The 18,783-nt window shown below is 45.6% G+C and overlaps 1 protein-coding gene across 2 annotated transcripts; it reads left to right on the top strand.

Moving 5' to 3' along the window:
- Window positions 1-8,004: 8,004 nt before the first annotated feature.
- Window positions 8,005-18,543, top strand: egfl7 (EGF-like-domain, multiple 7). Of its 2 annotated transcripts, none has more exons than XM_071528141.1 (9): window positions 8,005-8,189; window positions 12,415-12,637; window positions 13,288-13,410; window positions 14,414-14,529; window positions 14,616-14,708; window positions 14,815-15,066; window positions 17,157-17,233; window positions 17,634-17,796; window positions 18,024-18,543. In XM_071528141.1, exons 2-9 carry the CDS (start codon window positions 12,558-12,560, stop codon window positions 18,041-18,043), a joined length of 924 nt encoding a protein of 307 aa, XP_071384242.1. In that variant the 5' UTR covers window positions 8,005-8,189; window positions 12,415-12,557; the 3' UTR covers window positions 18,044-18,543. The 2 variants fall into 2 exon arrangements, with proteins under 2 accessions (XP_071384242.1, XP_071384241.1); XM_071528140.1 differs by having other exon boundaries at window positions 14,613-14,708.
- The last annotated feature ends 240 nt before the right edge of the window (window positions 18,544-18,783 follow it).

The following is an 18,783-nucleotide window of genomic DNA, read 5'->3' as shown; positions in this document are numbered from 1 at the left end:
CTGCTATCTACTTTAATTGTGATAAAGTAAGAGTCACACATTACTCATATCTATACCATGGTTTTCCCCTAAAGCTACATGTCCCTTGACCCAACACATATATATTTCCACAGCTACAGCAACACCTGGCATTTCCATGGAGTTGTGTTGATGAAGACGGAGGATGTTAGCCATATAGTGCTCCCCAACGGTATGTTTAGGGGCTTTTATTAGTCAAAGGGTATATGTCTCTGGGGCCATCTCAAAGATACCCACAGCTCTGCACACAGACATCCGGTAATCTGCCGCTTTTCTGCAGAAAAGACCTCAGCCTCAGTAATGACTCTCTAGGAAACTACTGTCAGCAGCCATGGGATTTGAAGTGGGATATGGCAAACTTTTTTCCAAACCCATTTTGAGGACCTCTCCAGAATGCGTGCTTGAATGTTGACACAAGGGTACATTTATAACTTCACATGACATAAAGCATTGAGAGAGACATTTGAAAACAGCACAGTATACAATATACGCAGGTATGTTGTGTGCCACTACTACTGTGTGGGTGTTTGCATGTCTGTGTGTGTGCGTGAGCGTGCTTATGTGTGTGTCAGTCTGGCACGGTCCCAAGTGAATGCGTAACTAATTCTCAGCATAACATATATTTAGGGATTTGTACAATAATCTCTTTCTCTCTCTGACAGAGGACCCGACTTGGAAAAAAACCCATTCAACCTAACAATTGCTTAGCTGATGGCTTGTTTATCTTACGTGTGGAGGTCAGCTTGCCTTCCCTTGTTTTACCACCCTCCCCTGCCTCCCTTAGCAGCCTCCTTTCCTTCATGCGTGCTGTTCTCCCTTTTCCTCCCTGCTTCCCCTCCCCTGTGCCGTCAGTAAAAGCCCACACCACACTGCTGAAGTGGAGACGGTTTGTTGAAGGGGCAATGCCGCTCACACTTCATGGGCACATTAGAGCTCCACTGCTAATGTCTTTGACATAATTATGAGAGTGCCTTGCCTCATAAAGCCTGTGTGCAGCAGCTTGCAGTAGCTGCGAGGCCATCGCAGAGCGAGCCATTTGTCAGGCTTGTTTATCGAAGCATTTTGCCACTGTGTACGCTGGCAGGTCATCAGTTTTAACGGGGGTCCTCATCCACGCCCTCTGGGCTCTTTGTCTCTGTGTCACGACTGGTTCTTCAGAGAGGCCATGATTTATATTTTGATCTGCTCTCTCATTAGAATGATTGACACGGTCAGGAGAAAAACACAAAAAACCTGAACCATTTTGTGAAACACATCTCTGTGAATGCCTCCAGTCTGTGGAAATATCTGAGGCCCCTTGTGTGTTGCCCATCAGTTCAACAGGCACTTTTTATAAAAATACTGAACAAACTGTCAGGTTTGATTTGTTCGAGTTTTGCTCTCCATAGCTACAGTGAATAATCTCATTTATACTAAATAGACGTCTAGGACAGTGGGGCTTTGGATCGCATGTAAAAATGGAGACAGACAGCAGATCAAATAGCCGTAATGTTGAAGCTGTTGCATGGGGTTCCCGGGGTTCAGCTGTGGTTTGAAATAAATCTTCTCCAGAGTCTCTGTCTGAGATACCATAACTGCTTCTTGGCCATCTGTGCTTAGTTAGTGAGCCAGGCAAGATACCTCTTTAATGAACCCATCATTAAGACATTAGGAGAAACTAACGGCATTGGGCTGGTATGCCCTCTCTATGGTCCCATAATGCCTCCCTAAATACAACAGTGCTGTACTCCAGTACGGTGCTGAGCTGCAAGACTGCACTCTCCACACACGTTCTGCTAGGCCAGGCTAGAGCAAATCATTGATGTAAATCAATGTGAGTCAAGTTGTGCCACCTAATCTGACAGAAAAAGATTGAATGTTCAAATGTGAAGTGAGTAAACTGATCCCAGACCAGCGTCTAAGGGTGACCTCGACCCATAGTGTGTATCCCAAACCCAGGCAGTAACAGAAGTGGGCACAGTTGCAGCTACATTAAGGGAATTTGGTCCCATCATCAGTGTGGGGTGAGTTCACACACACACACACACACACACACAAACACACACACACACACACACACACACACACACGCATAATAAACCTCTCATCATCAGAAAGAGTCCTGCTGCTCTTCTGACAGTCGGCCACTCATAACTTACGCTCCTGGAGGCTCCATTAAATGTTCTCTCTCCTCTCTCTCTTCTCTCTCTCTTCTCTCCCCGACCACACGACCATCTGAGAGGAGGCTGAGATTTCCTAACACTCCACTGCCTGGCGAAGGGGAAGTGTCAGAGGTGAACAGGGAAGAATGCTTTGTTTTCTCCCTTCAAAATTAAATTTTAGCAGTTCAAAATAAACATTTACTAGTAGTTGTTAAATTCAGAAGATGGTAATTTAAGGAAGCAAAGTCCCATATTTGTTTTACTATTTATCCTAAAACCATAACAAAAAAAAAAAAAATCTTTTGCCATGAAGATTGTGTGAATTACCAACTATAAGAAGTAACACAGGGTATTAGGTTGCAATACTATTACTACTACTATATTAGGTTGAAAAAACATGTGGGGAGGTCATCATTTTGAACTATTTAACAATTTTCTTAATAATCAGAATATCTGCAGAATATGTCTCTGCAGGGACATATTGATGATGTACAGAGTAACACAGTACATGCTAACAACATGGTACCGCAGCGACAGGCCTTCACGTGCAATGCTATACATATCAGTCTACATAAACACACATTCAAAATTTGCTGTTCGTTCAATGTGCACTTGAGCTGCATGGTATACAGTATTTTTTGGATGTGCAGAAGGAGGTGTCTACTAGTCATGTGCTGGTCCAGTGAGGTTGTTATACTGAAAAGAACAGATGCATGAATAAATTATGAACGCTGGAGGAAAATGTTCCTGAAAAGTGTCAAAGTCTTAAGACGGTTAAGGTAAGACGGTTTGTTCAAAGTTTTTGCAAACAAGGCACAAGAAATGATGAATGCAGAATAAATATTAACAGTAATAAGGTATGCAAACGTTAATAGCCGAGAGATCGGAGCTATAGACGGCAATGGAGGATGTGAGGATGCATCACTGATCTATAAAACTGAACTGGTTGTGAGACATTGGACTTCTTCAGTTGCTGCAGGAAGAACATCATTGATCTATGTTGGGCCTTCCTGATGAAGCAGGAGAATTTCTTGTCCCATTTGAGTCCATGATCTCCAAGAGCAGATGAGCAGGCAGGTGCCTTCAGAAGTCAATCCTGATTTCAACAATTGCTGCATAAACATATACTGACAAAGTCATCCTTAATAATTCAAGTGAACCTTTTATAATATTTTTAGTTATATCGGGGGGTTTTTTCGTTTTTTTTTTAGCATTTCTGCCTCATTAGTCATATGTCATGTTAACAGTGGAGAGTTCAGTTGAGTGAGAGGGGATGACAACAAACAAGTCACCAGTTCTAACTTATAATATTGCGAGTTCATGATCCACCAGGATGCCACAACTTTTTAACGTCTTTATTGGTACGAGTCCCAAATCTCACCCATCCTATAGTCAGAACACTAGTTTATCAGCATAGCTCTCTTATTTTAAACATACTTGATTAGCTAGCAAGACTTTACATTTATGAAACATATCTGTTGCATCCTTTTTAAACCATTCTCAAACTACGATGTTCCCCATGATTGATCCCCTGCATGTTTCCACTCATGCCATTATCACTTCCTTGTTTAGTCTATTTCTGCAAAGGCTGGATAATGAGCCGCTCAGGAATCATAGGATACCCCTTATGGAAATAACACACCAAGCAGCAGAATGCCAAACACTACTGCTGACAAGCCACCACAAAAGTTGGCAACACTGCGTGCAATTTAATAGCCAAGAAATATTGTATTTCTCTTTCTCTATGCGATACCGTTCATTGCCGTGACACCTCAGCGTCTAGCGATAAATATTTGCGCGAGAACAGAACATTAAATCAGTCTTGAACAGGATTGGTGTTGTATGAATGTCCACACTTAACACTCGTGTAGCCTCCTAAAACAACTCTTGGGAGACATTGGACCAAAGTCAACATGGCCACTGTTCCAAACATTAGCCTCATAGCGGGAGAATTTGATTACTATGGTAAATAAGCCAATCACTGTCACATGTGTTTCTGGGATGCAGAGTTTGGTGGAATGTGTATAAAAACCCTAATCTCTCTACACTGTTGATGACAGACTGACAAGCAGTGCTGGCAGCAGACGGAAGGAAATATAAAGCAGAGGCCACAAAAAGGCATGTTACAAAATGCAGTCACATACTAAATATGCACATAGCTAGGGACAAAATGAGTCAAAGATATTTTTATGGTTATATTGCGTCTAAGAATTCTACAGCATCGCCTGTTTAGGTTCAGCAGAGGAATCGTTGGGACCACCAGCGCACAGAGCCAGAGGTCTTCTGATTTCCAGAAGGGCTTCGCATGCCTCGGCTTTGTCCGATGCTGGTTGATGGCTGTTAGTGCTGAGAGGCGAGAGGGGAGCGGCGGCAGCGGTGGCAGGCCTTGGGCTGCAGGATGTCCTGTTTGGCTGGTCAGCATGGAAATCACACAGAGCAGAGATACATGCGCACATCCAGTCGAGGAGCCGGGTCACGTGTGAATCAGCAGAAAGCCGATAAATCCGACACACTAGTAGCTGTCTTTTCACCTTCTGGTCGTGACAAAATCGAACACAAAACATTTCAGCTAAATATGGGTCTTTATATCTAAGTGTATGAGTGTCACTGCACAGCTACTGCGAGTATCCATGCTGTCATACACTTTCAATGGGAGAGTCCGCCTATTTCACTAAGACCAGAAACCTCAAAAACAATTGCACAATGTTACGTCTGTCACTTCTCTTCCAGCCTATGCACAGACAGTGATGCACATCATAATCATATCTAAACATCCCATCTCTAGAAGCTGCAGAAATGTTCAACATCGCCAATTCCGCTGATTTTGTTAGCGCCCTCGCATTCCTCCATTAGTGGTGATGCCTGTGGAAGTCTAGAGGCTAGAGCCCCCAAACACGACACCGATCCCCAACTCAGACTCAAAGAATGAGTGAAACATAGATGGATGGAAGGATAGAAAGAAATGTTTTTGCTAAGTTTCTATCAAAGAGCTTTTCATTCTTTGGCATGGTTTATGACCGCGTATCTGTGCTGGATCTCCGAGCCTCCAGCCACACAGACAGACCAGAGTCAAAATTTCTAAACATCGAGGATGGCATCATCATCTCTATTAGAGGTGTTTACTGCGGCAAAATACCTGAGGTCTTCAATCAAACACACATGGACACACACACACATACACAAACTCACACAAGCACAAAGGGAAGCAGCAAAAGCCTTCTCACATGTACACACTTGTAGACTATTGTGCATCCAGACAATAAACAAAAAACATGCGGTGGGAAAGCTCTTGTCCAATAGTAAGAAACAATAATATTTACTCTATGGGACGTCCTCCATCCCACCTTTCCCTCTCACTTTTCAAGAATTGATGTTATTTCTGCAGCCACCACTCCTCTTATAATAAGGCTTTACTTTTAATTCAGTATATACTGTAGTTTTATATAATATTCTCCTTCAGATGCATCTCTTGCACTCCATGCTATGCAATACCTACTCTGACTTAAACGTTTATAAATATGTTATATAGTTGAATACATATATTTTTGTATGTTTTCAGGGGAACAGTTGGGCACAGCTGCCCCCTGTTCATGCCCCATCCAGGGTCACTGCTTCTGCCCTTTAGCAGAATCTGTCAGGCCCTCTTTGACGCAGATCCGTTTCCTGTCCAAGTGAGATTTTTATTGTTCCGAGGGAGCAGACTCCAGAATCTCTCTCCCGCAGCCGTTTCCTGCTTCCTCTCTGAGAGGAAGTGCTGCTACGCTTCAGTTTTTTTCCCCTCCCGCGTCTTCTCTGGGCCAAATCTGGAACACCGACTACAAAACTCTGCTTGTGTCGGCCAAGTCTTGATTTCAAAGAATGAAAAGAGTTCCTTAAAAAGAGATGCCCTCCCCCTTCGCTCTCTCTCTCTCGCGCACACACACGTAAACACACACACACACACACACACGCACAAACAAACCCATACAGACTTTACGTCCCATATTCCGCTGTGCCCTGTCCAAGCGCTCAGCCTTGAAGGTGTGTGTGTCGGTGTGTGGTCACCTGCGACCCCATACTGAAGCATTCCCATGGTGCTTCAGCACGTAGGCTCTTTGTTATCGCAGTGAAAACAGTTCTTTTGTGTGCAGGGTGGGACATATCACACATTAACTCAATGGGCCCTTAAATGAACACTAATACAACTGCTATTCCATTATTGTAAATGGCAAGGATGTGCCATGCTCCACATCGTCACTGTTTAATAAAGAGAAACAAACTTGAGTGTGAAATGAGATTATACACTATATGTAATTTCTCACCAAAGAATAATCATAAATTTTACTATGCATCATTTGAGGGTGAAAGATGATGAATGACACTCATATGGGCAATCCTCACTCAACTCCCTACCTTAGCATGTTCTGCTTCATGCTCCATCTAGTCCAGCCAGCCATAAACACACAGAGAACTTGAAGTTGTTTTGAGGAACTGTGTGTGTGTGTGTGTGTGTGTGTGTATGTGCGCATGCCTGTGCGCGTGTGTGAGTACGAGGTCCGGCTCTGCACTTAACATACTTAAAATGACAAATGAGCACTGGGTGTCAGAGAGACTAATCTTAGTAAAGCTCAGCTTCAAGGGAGAGAGGCACAGCAGCATATCTGTCTTTAATACGTGACGTCTGCCGCCACTGCAGCAAGGCTTTTACGCTCAAATTAGGTAGCCATCTGCACCCAATCATGCACCCCGTCTGAGCAAACCCCAAAACTCTTACATTGCAACATGAACAAAACAGGTCACATAAGAGGTCACACGTTTCTTATGTTTTCAAATCTGAGTAAGTAAAAAAAAAAAGTTGCAAAATCTCGAAGAGACAAAAGAATTAGTCTGTGGGCAAAAGAAATAACACAAAATATATATGTATTATTTTGATCATTGGTGAAATAGATTTAAAAAAAAACTAGTTTTCCATTTCTTAAGCAATAGCCTGTTCATTATCTCCCAATGTTGAGAGGAATGTCTGACACATCTATAAACTATAGACAGCTATTCCAACTACATTATGAAATAATGTGATAAAGAATACTGTATGGCAAAATCTGTCAGATAATATCAGGACACACAGAAGTATCTTTTTAAGCTCATGTCTGTTTACAATTCCCCAAACTTGTCTCTAAGCCATTACAATATCGTGGATGAGAGAAAGCAGACGCTGCCAAATAGATAAGGAAAGGATACAATACATGGACTGTTATATTTGACAATCACTTAGAAAACAGTTGAGAGACACAGAGCACAGAGACTGACCTATAGAGTATCTTCTCCAGGAGCTACAGTAAGAAACACAAAAGCAACATGGGGGAAAAGAAACTGCAGATTCATGGTAACTCTTTACTGCAATTTGACAGATTTGATCTCACAAAGATGTTAATCACTGTATAAACACGGGCCTATACGGGCTTGCATTGTCAGCTAAAGGATTTTTCTTTTTACTGAGCTGCTCTAACTGTGTTATATTCAGCAAATAACCAACAATAACCTCAGCGCCATTACAATACTCATGGCCCCTGCGTACCTGAGCGCAAAGGCACCAGAAGGCCGTGCGGGTGAAAACAAACGAAGGCACTCGCCCCTTAAAGATGTCCGCGCCACAATGGGGACAGAAAAATGCTTCAAAATCAGATTCGCAAAGCGGTTTGAGCAGGATGGAGAGTGTTTGTGCAGGAGAGGGGTTTTATCAGCGCCAAACACTCACAGGAATTCCGGTTTGGGATTGTCCGTCCAATTCCTGCGTTCCACAGGAAGCCCTGCATAAAAAGCAACTGAAAAACGCCCAAAGACATTTCATTTCTCGGCGGCCGACTCACGGGCAGCACCTAGAATTAAAACGCGAGTTCTCGCTGTTAACTGACAAACTTTGTGACGAGCTTTAAAAGAAATTGGTACCATGGAAGAGTCCTCTAATCCACTGGTCCGGCGGTCGCGGATGGTGCCCATGGCCTCCGCTCAGCACGCGCGCACAGACGCACCTGATGACCCCATACTTCGAGGGTAAGACATGTACTCATTTCCATAGGCTCATCATGCAAATATTCCCTGTTCGACTGTCGGTAGTTTGTCGAGCCTGTCGTTTTATTTTACTATTTTTGATAAATAGGCAGAAGAGTAGGCCTATCGGCTGCAGTATGGTTACCTCTTGGGACATTTGACATGTTTTTTTGTTTTTTTTTGACATTTTTCGGCTCAAAAAAAAAAAAAAAGGCATACAAATCAGGTAAAAATATCAATAAGGATGCCTCACAATGTTATACCACCTCAGTGGGTTTAGTCTATAGTTGCGGGCTTTTATTTTGGTGAATTGGCACTGACATCTCTCATGCCTGTAAGAGGCCCATAATATTTTTTCACATGGCATCTACCAGACATATCGTTTTTTTTTTTTTTTTTTACATGGCTTAATTGAAAGAATATCCAATTCTAAATGTATAGGCTCTTCAAACGTTATCCCAATTTGCCATGGACGTGACTCCAGAAGGGGATTAGGATGGTTAGAGGGAATAGGTCAAAGGACAAAACACTTAGTGGTCACAGTGTGTAACTAATGTCTGACAGAAACCTGCTTTTTTTATGCACATACAGTGAGGATTTAGGCTGCCAAGAGTCAAAATAGTAAATCATTTTTTAGTAAAAGTCATAAGAGTAAGATATAAATCTTAAATGTAACCTATAGTCTATTATCAATCAGGGACCTCTATTGCAGCGGTTGTCACGTGTCTCGTGTTCCTCAAATGATGCCAACTGCCTCCGTGAAATAAGTCTATAGGCTCGATGTGTTTCTCTCAGCCCGTCCAGATAAGTTCAGTTTGGGAAGTGTATCAGTGGGTTATCAATGGGAAAAAAAACGGCCTGGGTAGTCTGTAGTATACACTGACGTCACACAAGTGTCCCCCCGTCCAGCCCGTCTGAGCCGCGGGACACCCAGCTGGAGGAGTGGGAGGAGGTACTACCATTACCCCCCATGCGCTCTCTGACAGGCTGTGCTCAAGGAGAAACCTGAACTAGTAGCGGAGTTTTTTATCACTGGACTTAGAGGAAGACTTTACTCACGAGCGGAATATAACGGGACATAACTTTGTTCAAGCTCCGGGCGTTTAGGCGACGGGACTGTCCGCCAGGCTTTGCTGCACACCGAGCCTTACAGGACTGTGTTTGTCCAGCGGGATTAATCTTAGAAAAGGTGATTGTAAAGTGCACGATTTAAGTTTATTAGTATTGTTGCAAACATGCATGCGCTGTCGGCTTGTCCGTATCACGTCAGTTCAGCATCTACGCTTGTCTTTATGCTTAATGTAGAAACAGCCATTTTTTCATTGCCTTTATTTCTTTATTTATAGTCATTCATGTACTGTGTGCGTGCATGAGAGAGAGAGAGAGAGAGATAGAGAGAGAGAGAGAGAGAGAGAGAGAGAGGTGTCCTGTGTGAATGATGGCAGTGCTGCTGTGAGAGCCTGTGATCTGCAGATATTTACAGCGCTGTAAAACAGCGCCCTCTCTTGGCAATCTGTGATAAATGTGTCTACTAAATCTTTCTCTAGTGTGTCAATAGGCTTGGACTCTGTGGCTTTAAAAAAAACGGGCATAATGAAAATGGCAGCAGGCACACACACACACACACACACACACACACACACACACACACTGACCCCCTCTAAGCCATACCATTACCTGTCTGTCAACAGTCTTTAGGGTATGCATACAATGTAGTGTACAATGTAATATGAAAGAGTAATTGAATGTGATCTAATCAGAATAACAGTTAGGTTTACTTCAGCTCCTGGCCTTCATACCAGCCCATTCATTCTTTGCAATGCCAGTGTCTTATATATCTCTTGTGTTATAAGACTGGTAATGTGCTTTTTGCATCCCAAAGGGAGAATGACTTACATCAGTGGTAGCGGTAGCTCTTTATGATACAACGACCAGATCATCAACAACGCTGTTATCAAATCATATCAGGTGTTTTGGCAGGGAAGCTGTCATGCCACACCCAAAGCTCTGTGACATCACTGTACGGTCCGTCAAACTGAGTGTGAATGGCTTTTAATAGGTTTGTTTGAGGTTTGGGATTATTTGGATCCACTTTCTGGATAAACACTTTGAGCTACAGCGCCTCTCTGTTTGCAGACGTGATGATGCTCTATTTCCAAACATGTGCACACACAGGCAGGCGGGCCCACGTTGTCTTCAAAGTGCCCCCCTGCAGTGCTGAGAGTCACACCAGCTGTGGTGATTTGTGAATGAACACAGGCTCAGATGTGCGTGTCCTGTCTCTGGGCGTTGAGCCAGCAGGGGATCAGAGAGACATGCAAGCTGTCAACCGAGGCTTAGCATCACCTCCAGGCTAACTCAGTACTCTCCTGCAGGCTAGTCCCATAACCTAGCATCACCCCAGGCTGGCTTTAATGCCCCGTTACGGGTTTCCCGAGGGCTTAGTATCAGCGCTGTTAAAAATGTCCCTGTCGGCTAGCTTCGGACCAGGAGCGGCTCCAAGCTGGCTCTCAAGCTCTCCATAGCGGTCCAGCCCAGGGTGAAGTTACAACTGCTGCAAGGTCGCCTGACTCACACCAACTGCTTTCTGGCAGAAGGATGGCTCAGCACGTCTTTTAATCCTGTACAGTATGTAATAATCTTATGTGGCATAAAGGGATAAGGGAACATTTCTGAGGAGGGAGAGTTCATGTTCTTTGTCTCCGTGCCTTGCCCTTTGTGTTAGTCCCACAGCCCGTTGTGCAGGTCAGTGAGAGTTCAGCCAGTTTTGTCCAACTCAGGAGTGTATGTACGTGAGCCCACGCGACGCATGCATGTTTACATGTGTGTCGGTGCCTTTGCTTTCTCTGTGGGTGGGCGAAGGTGAAGGTGGGGTCAGAAGTTCAGCATGAGAACCACTAAAACCAGTCCAGGCCCACAGTCCCACCTCTTGTCCTTGCTGGTTGCCAGGTGGAGGGATGCCATCTCTCCCTGTGACCCTGGCTGGAGGTCGAAGTAACAATTAAATGGCTTTCTAACAGCAGGTTATCATCCAGCCCCTGTTGGGGTCCAGCACCTCTTTCTGAACAATGCTTTCTGCTTTGTAGGGAACATTAACTCCGCATAGATGGTCAAGGTCCTCCTGAGATAAGCACACACACACACACACACACACAAACACACACAAATCAAAGCCTATAGTGATGACAAACAAACTGCTCAGATGCAGAGCATAAAACACAAACATTACATAGGGCGTCTTTACTGCTGGTCATAAAATCATTTTAGAGGGGAGGAGGTAGAGTACCTGAAAGTGCTAAGTCTACGTTCCCCACGATGCTCCATCTTTAAAATCACTCACCGAGGAAACACTTTGATCTATTTAAAGAAAAAAAAATGGGGGTTTGATCATGTTAAACTATTCAAAATGCCGACCTCGCAGTTTCCACTTGAGTTTAAGAGTATTAGCGATCACTATAAGTCACATTTTGAACAAAGAATATTTTAATAGCACAAAAGATAATCTCTGTGAAAGCAACAACTATCATAATGATTCATTTTGGATTATCCAGAGAACCACATAGAACAATGTCACTCCTTTTTATAGACCCCATATTGTTCAGCTCAAGTTTATTCCTGGCATACAAATGTGACTGTTTTGCAGTTTCAGCCAGTTTTTCTTGGTGTGACGTGAGGACATCCGAGTTTCATTTTGCGGTTCAGAGCACCCGGCCTGGCCGTTTCTCACCCTGTTACCTTACCTGCCCCTCCGCCAGTAATGGCACATGACAGAGCTTCTGTACACGGCTCTGACTCTGTTCAACGTTTTCTCTCCAGACCTTCCACCACTGCACCTTTAATGTGCACTAATGCCTTTTTAGAGGGGAGAGCGTTCTGGCCTGATGTCCCGCTGAAGGGCTGAACTGTAGCAGAGGTCCTCCAAGAGTCTGTTCTCATAGACACGACACAGCTGACACTGACAAGAGCACAGCCCATCTCTCTTGTGGTCCGCCTCTTCAAAGGAAATAAGCTTTGACCTGTGTTTGCAACGGAATGAACTGTATTCCATTCATGTTTCTGTTGAGATTACTTTCTGTGTGACGCTTGGGATTTGGAATTTAGCCCCCCGTTCACCTCATTTTTTTTTTAGCTCGACAAAAGATGAAAAGCAACGCTGCATTTCTGCATTAATGCCCGGCAACGGAAGTCATCTTTAGCTCACTCCATCCATGTGTCTCTCTCTTCACAGGTAGCGTACTCGTCTGTGCAAGGAGACGACCCGCAGCCCCTCCCCCGTCATCCTCCTTTCCTCTTCCGTCCAACTGGCAGAAAGGAGAGAGAGAAAGAGAGAGCGAGAGAGACTGAGCGAGGGAACGTGGGAAAGAGGAAGACATGTACCAAATGCTCCTTCTTTCCTCCTCCCTCTTCATCCTTCATGTGACGGGCACTCCCCAGATCTTTGGTCACCATGGGTAACAGCTCACTTAATACTCTTCCTGTGTTTATTATGGCCTGTCACTTGGTCAGCTTTGGCCCTCAGTAGCTGTGTAGTCCAGAGACTTCAGCTGCAGATCTCCACTTCAACTGTCATTTTAGACCTGTTTGTTTTAAAAACCCCTTTGCTTTGACTTGACATTCTCACCCATTAAAGTAAATGTATACAGAGTTGGTCCCTGCAGTGTCTCGGGACCAAAGCTCTACCCCTCTGTCCTAGTCTATTAGACTTGCACCAACTCGGGGAGTCAAGCAGGCTTCTCTTTTCAATCAGAGTTTATTTGCACAAAGACCAAAATAAACTGAAACCCGCATGAAAGGTCAAGTGGAGACAAAGAGGTCAAAGATCAGCTCTTAACTCTGACACATTCGGGAGTGATTACACGGGTCGATCAATAGCAATTACACATCAACTTTCAGTGACACGCAGAAACCTAGAGGCCCTAATGTGGAGTTTTTCAAGCTTTCTGAACCAGAAGGGAGGATCACATAGGGCCTAAACATCTCAAACTGTCCCGTTTAATAGCAGTCAACTCAGTCAATTCAGCTTCCGGGGCAGAAGCTCTTTGGAAGCAAACCGCTGTTATGTCAGGTCGGGTAACGATTGATCTCACGCCTTGCTTTGCAGACGGAGGGTGTGCGGCAGAGACATCCGTCACAGCGTTGTCATGGCAACAGAGTCGTACGTCCAGCCGGTGCACAAGCCCTACATCACCCTGTGTCAGGGGCATCGACTCTGCAGCACATACAAGTAAGATGCACTCTCAACAACGTAAGAAATGTGATCCCTTCAGTTTTGGTTAGGAGAGCGCAAGCTGAACCATGTATGGTCCAGACAGCGGACAACTACAGCCCAGTCTAAACAAGACTCCATCAGTCTCGGGGTGCAGCTCAGACTATCTTGCTGACATAACAGTGTTAGAACGGTGCTATAATTCGTCGTTCCCTCGCGAGACGTTTATTTCATTAGGCGGTAAACAATGCCTAAAATGTTTAGGGAGGGAAAGGGTTAGGAGTGCAGTCACAAATAGATCGTGGCTCTCTCCCATACACGCAAATACACACTCACACAGAACTGGGTCATGGTGGCACATATTTGGGTGGAATCTAAATATCGAGTACTTTGTGTAACTACGGGAAATGAACTGCCCGCCCGCAGAGACCGCGGCCTTGTTTATTTTGGACTACTTCTCCCTCCATACTTACGCGCTCTCGCTCTCTCTCCAACTCTGTTTCTTTCTGCCTCCGTTCCCCCCCCCTTACATTCCCTCCATTTCAATCTCTGTTTAACTCTTCCCGGTCCAGTCTCACTATGCTTTCACCTTCTCCATTTTTTTTTTTATTCTTTCGCTCTGAGAATGTGCAAATGAAGTGGGCACACGTCTGATAATTACAGGCCTCTAGTCCCGTAATGATTCTGATCGGACAACTTCACTCTTTCTCTTTGTTTCACCCTTTTGCCTCAGTTTATCATCCTGTATCTCCGCCAAAAACATACCAGAAACTATCTCAGCAGATCGCAGTCACCAGTGAAATCCCTGAATCTAGATCTGACTTTGCATCTCCTCCCCTGTCCTTCCCTCCCTCCCTCCCTCCCTCATCTCTTACACGCTCTTGGAAGTCAGTGGTCCGTGGTTTCAATATTCCGGCAAATTCCCGTTCTCTCATCGGCATTCTTGCGGTCTGACAGAACACGGAAGAAAAGACCGGAGGGGCCCTGACCGTGCGTCTCTTGTGTGTTTTTGTTTGGACAGGACGGTGTACCGGGTGGCGTACCGGCAGGTGAGCAGAGCGGCACCTCGCTCGCACTCCTCTTACCCGGAGTGCTGCCCGGGGTGGCGCAGGTTCCACTCGCACAACTGCAACCAAGGTAGTTTGGAGGCAAATGTTTACAAGTTGTTTTAGGTTTATGTCTTATGATCCCGCTTTTCAAATGCTCAATGCCTCTCGCAGCAGTGTGCGGCCAAGCCTGTGTGAATGGAGGCACCTGCTTAACACCGAACCACTGCGCGTGTCCTCTGGGCTGGACGGGGCACCAGTGCCAAACAGGTACACATGTGAGCATCTGTGTGTATATTCAAACACACACACACACACACCCACACACACACAAGTGGACACATAAATACCTTTCCTTGTCTCCTCTGTCTGTCAGATGTGGATGAGTGCAGCGAGCGGCAGCCATGCTCTCAGGAGTGCGTGAACACGGCCGGCGGCTATCGGTGCGCGTGCCGAGAGGGCTTCGGGCTCGCCGGAGACGGCCGCTCCTGTCAGAGCCTTCCTCCCCCTGCCACTCCTCCTCCTCCTCCTCCTCCTCCTCCTCCTCCTCCTCCTCACACCCCTGCTTCTCCCACCCCGAGCAGCCGGGCAACAGTGGGTGGTCACAGGCAGCCCTCCACCGACGCGGGTAAACGAGCCGCGCGCTTGTGTGTGTGTGTGTCTGCGTATATGTGTGTGTGTACTTTTTGTGTTTTTCGCAGCAAAGTGTCTGCTCGGCAGTACAGAAGAAAGGAACATAGCCAGCTTCGCGGTCCATTATTACTTTTGGTACGCGCTATGCCACTCTCAACTCGTACCGTGAGTAATAATGCACTGCGACTGGTGCCGACTCCAAACGGATCTCTTGTGGTTTGGGCAGTGTGAGTGCGGACCTATGTAATGGGACCAGACGGCGTGATTTCATAATGACCGAGCTGACCGATGGCAGTGTAAATACGCAGTAAAGCAAACATCTGCCTGTAATAGAGCCTAACACAGACTTAAACATATTTTTATCCCACACACTCCATTACTCCTCTTAAAACTGTTGCGCATCGCTCACCACCAGAAAGTCACTCTCTCTCTCTCTCGTATGTGTGTGTTTGCCGTATCTATAGCAACAAGATAATCTAACCCCCTTGTCTAGAAGTCTTGCAGTCAACCCCAGGAAATTCCCTTTAATTCCCATTCTGAGTCAGCCTAAGTGCACTCTGAGGAGTGAATGTTAACATGAAACCTTGCAGAAGACTTACCTAGGTGATTTCTACGAACCTGTCCGTCTGTGGGGGTTGCAGTGAGATACCAGATGTCTAAAGGGGATATCGTCTCATGCACATGCACTGAAAAAAATAGTTGGCGTGTATAATGTTGGGCTCCGCTCCAGCTTCCTCCTATCTGTCTGCCTGTCAGGGTTTCTGCACAGAGGAAAGGGTTAAGACCAAATGATTCACACAAAATGAATCTGCTCAGCTAAAAGAGACTGTTCACCCCATGAGAGCGCATGATATGGATTGATGAGGGTCCCTGGATGTGTTGCCTAATCAGCAGAAAGAGAGGGAAAAATACATGAGGAGAAGAAAAAAGCAACAGGCATGACAGATCTCCCGACTTGATGAAAGTGACGGAGGGTTAGCTGGGGGAGCATGTTCAGCTCCCAGATGCAAAACTGCAAGGCCGGCTGAGATGTTTTGGTTGAGGCCGCATTCCACTAACTTGTTCATATGCACACGCAAGTAGGATGTTGACCGAGATTATGAATACAAACACGGGTATAAATGCTCCGCTCAGGCCAAAGTGTAGCAGTTCTCCGTCTGACCCTGCCAAGCTGCTCTGTTGGACTTGATTCTGTCTCTCCGTCTTCCTCTCTCTCTCCCTCTTCACTTTCCCCTACTTCTTCTCACTCTCTTTCTCACTCTCGCTCTTGGCGAAGCCTCGCGTTCTCATTCCAGCTCCATCAACCTTGTCTGCTGGGGGTCATCGCCAGCTCCCCCCCCCCCCCCCCCCCTTCCCCCTCCTCCTCCTTACCCTGTTTCTCAACTCACTCCCGTCTCAATAATGGACCACATCTGGGAGAGATTGAGCTGTTCTCGGTCTGCCTCGGCGGCAGCCAGAGACCCGGGGCTCCCTCATTTCGGATCCCTGATCCGAGCCCTGCTCCGGCGGGGACGGTCCCTCGGGTGGGGGGGCAGACACTTCTCGGTGACGTGCTGGATCACGGCCAGCCCGCCCCTGTTCCCTGTAACCGATGCGGGGTACACATGTTTAGAGGAAGAATGATGGACTGCTTGTCTATTTATAGTGACCTCTCTTTCGGCTTGTGTATGGGTCTTTGTGCCGTTCCCACATCCACGTCCTCTGCTAAAGCCAAGTTATGGATTTATCACTAGCTTCCCCATGTGCCCTAAATTCCCCGGCCTCCCTGCAGTCCTGCGGTCCTCTTCCTGGTTTGTAGCTGAGCGACCTCACAGAGGTTATGAATCATTCCGGGAGAGGGATTGATGGCGGGGCAGGACGCTCAAAGGAATTTTTCGAAGATATAAACTTTTGATCTAATCTGAGGATTAACTGGATCATTCCTCCTTTTGATCTGTGCCCTAATCCTTCTCTCCCACCCCTCCTCCCTGGGTCCAACCTTTTCCCCAAACTCAACAGTTTGGCTGTGAGCCGCCGTATTGGCGCGCAGCTCAAGAGGGATGCGGTGCGCTGACGTATGTGTCTGCATCTGTATCTTTTCCACAGGTGGAAGGTTCGGACCGCCGGAGAATGTGACTGAGGAGGTACAGAGCCTGAGGAACAGAGTAGAGCTGCTGGAAAAGGTACACACACACACACACACACACACACAAACAAGCCACCTACCCTGATACCTCCCAGACGCACTCACCAGGAACACCTCTGGTCCTTGTATGCTGGTATGATATTAAATACTAGTCAAGATTTAATCCCCAGGCCCCAGCGTTTCCCAAACACAAAGCGCCACACTCAAACCAAAGATCCTTTGAAATGCCAGACCCACATAGCGACCTTTTAAAATCTTTATGGCTTTCATTAGAATCCTGCCTGCCTGTGCCTAGTGAAGCACACAGTAGAGGCAAGTGAAGATCTGTTGTTGGGTGAGATTTACAGTATGTGCTACAGGTCATATTGATTTTTGATGATGGGACTGAGTGGTGACATTTGCCAATGGTTTCTTCCCCTCTTTCTCTCTCCATATAGAAGCTGCAGTTGGTGCTGGCCCCCTTCAGCAGCCTCTTCCCGCTTTCGTTGGATGAGGGCTTGTCGGAGAAAACCACCTTTCTCTCCCACTCTTTCCAGCAACTGGACCGCATCGACTCCCTGAGTGAGCAGATTGGTTTCCTGGAGGAGCGCCTCGGCACATGTGAGTGCCCACGGACTGACCAACATAGTCCTAAATTGATTGTGTATAGCTAAAAGCATAGTACCGAGAGGAAGACATGGCCAACACTTTGTTAAACACCTTTGGAAGTTTGTGTGTTCCTCTGAAGGACCCAATTCGAGAATCACTACCATAAAGTATGTGATAAATTTGTGATAAATATAAAATACATTACAGCAACTGTTGTTTTTTTTCCGTCTCCCCTGTAGGTTCTTGCCAGGAGACTTAGACCCAGCACATGGCTGCCAATAGTTCAAGACATCTCCAAAGTTCACAGCACAACCCTGCTAGAAAGAGATTATATGCCCACAAGTGGTTGATGTTTGTGGGAATAGGATGGCAGAAAGCAGAAACAGCCGCAGTAATAATGTGACTCAATAATCACACAAGTCATCTGTGATTTTCCCAATTCCCTACAGGTTCATTCACTTTTCTTGTTGAATCACTGTAAAAACAGTGTATTTCGTAACACTACCTGTGGCTGGGGCGATTCCACTATTACACCATCCCTATAACATCTGAATCAAACCACCGAGGGTCAAGGGTCAAACTGGCCACTTTGGCTCTGGGTATCTTGTTTCTGTGTTTGTTTTGCATCCATGCAGCTGTGTCCTCTGTCAGAGCCGCGCACTGTCCAGGGGCAGACATGGACATCTGTATTTATCTATTTAAGTTATGATTACTTTTAGTTATTTCTCACGTGCTCCAATAGACATTTCTACCTAGTTTTGTAACATTTTGTAATAAAATTTGTTAATCAAAAATGTCTTGTGTACTCATTATAATGAAATCTAGACTTCATGAATAATCACTGCAAATACACTACTGCTGCTATAAAACAGGCCTAATTCTCCATAGGCCTACAGTGAACCAAAGCTACTACAACCTTAAGATGTCTGCTATTAACTTCCTCTGTAATGTGGTAGAAATCAAGGAGGAACATAAAGGGCAAAGCAGGCATTAAAGTGC

This window comes from Centroberyx affinis, unplaced genomic scaffold, assembly GCF_046629955.1.
Source record: "Centroberyx affinis isolate AG114_WGS23_722 - 3 ecotype Tasmania unplaced genomic scaffold, CSIRO-AGI_Caff_v1 ptg001621l_1, whole genome shotgun sequence".
NCBI classification, from domain to species: domain Eukaryota; kingdom Metazoa; phylum Chordata; class Actinopteri; order Beryciformes; family Berycidae; genus Centroberyx; species Centroberyx affinis.
The sequence above is the reverse complement of the archived record's forward strand: the minus strand, read 5'-3'. Positions and strand labels throughout refer to the sequence as shown.

Coding starts and splice junctions, on each gene's coding strand:
- egfl7 (XM_071528140.1), top strand. CDS start 12,558: ATGTACCAAATGCTCCTTCTTTCCTCCTCCCTCTTCATCCTTCATGTG. Junction 13,411..14,413: donor CGACTCTGCAGCACATACAA/GTAAGATGCACT, acceptor TTGTTTGGACAG/GACGGTGTACCGGGTGGCGT. Junction 17,234..17,633: donor GAGTAGAGCTGCTGGAAAAG/GTACACACACAC, acceptor CTCTCCATATAG/AAGCTGCAGTTGGTGCTGGC.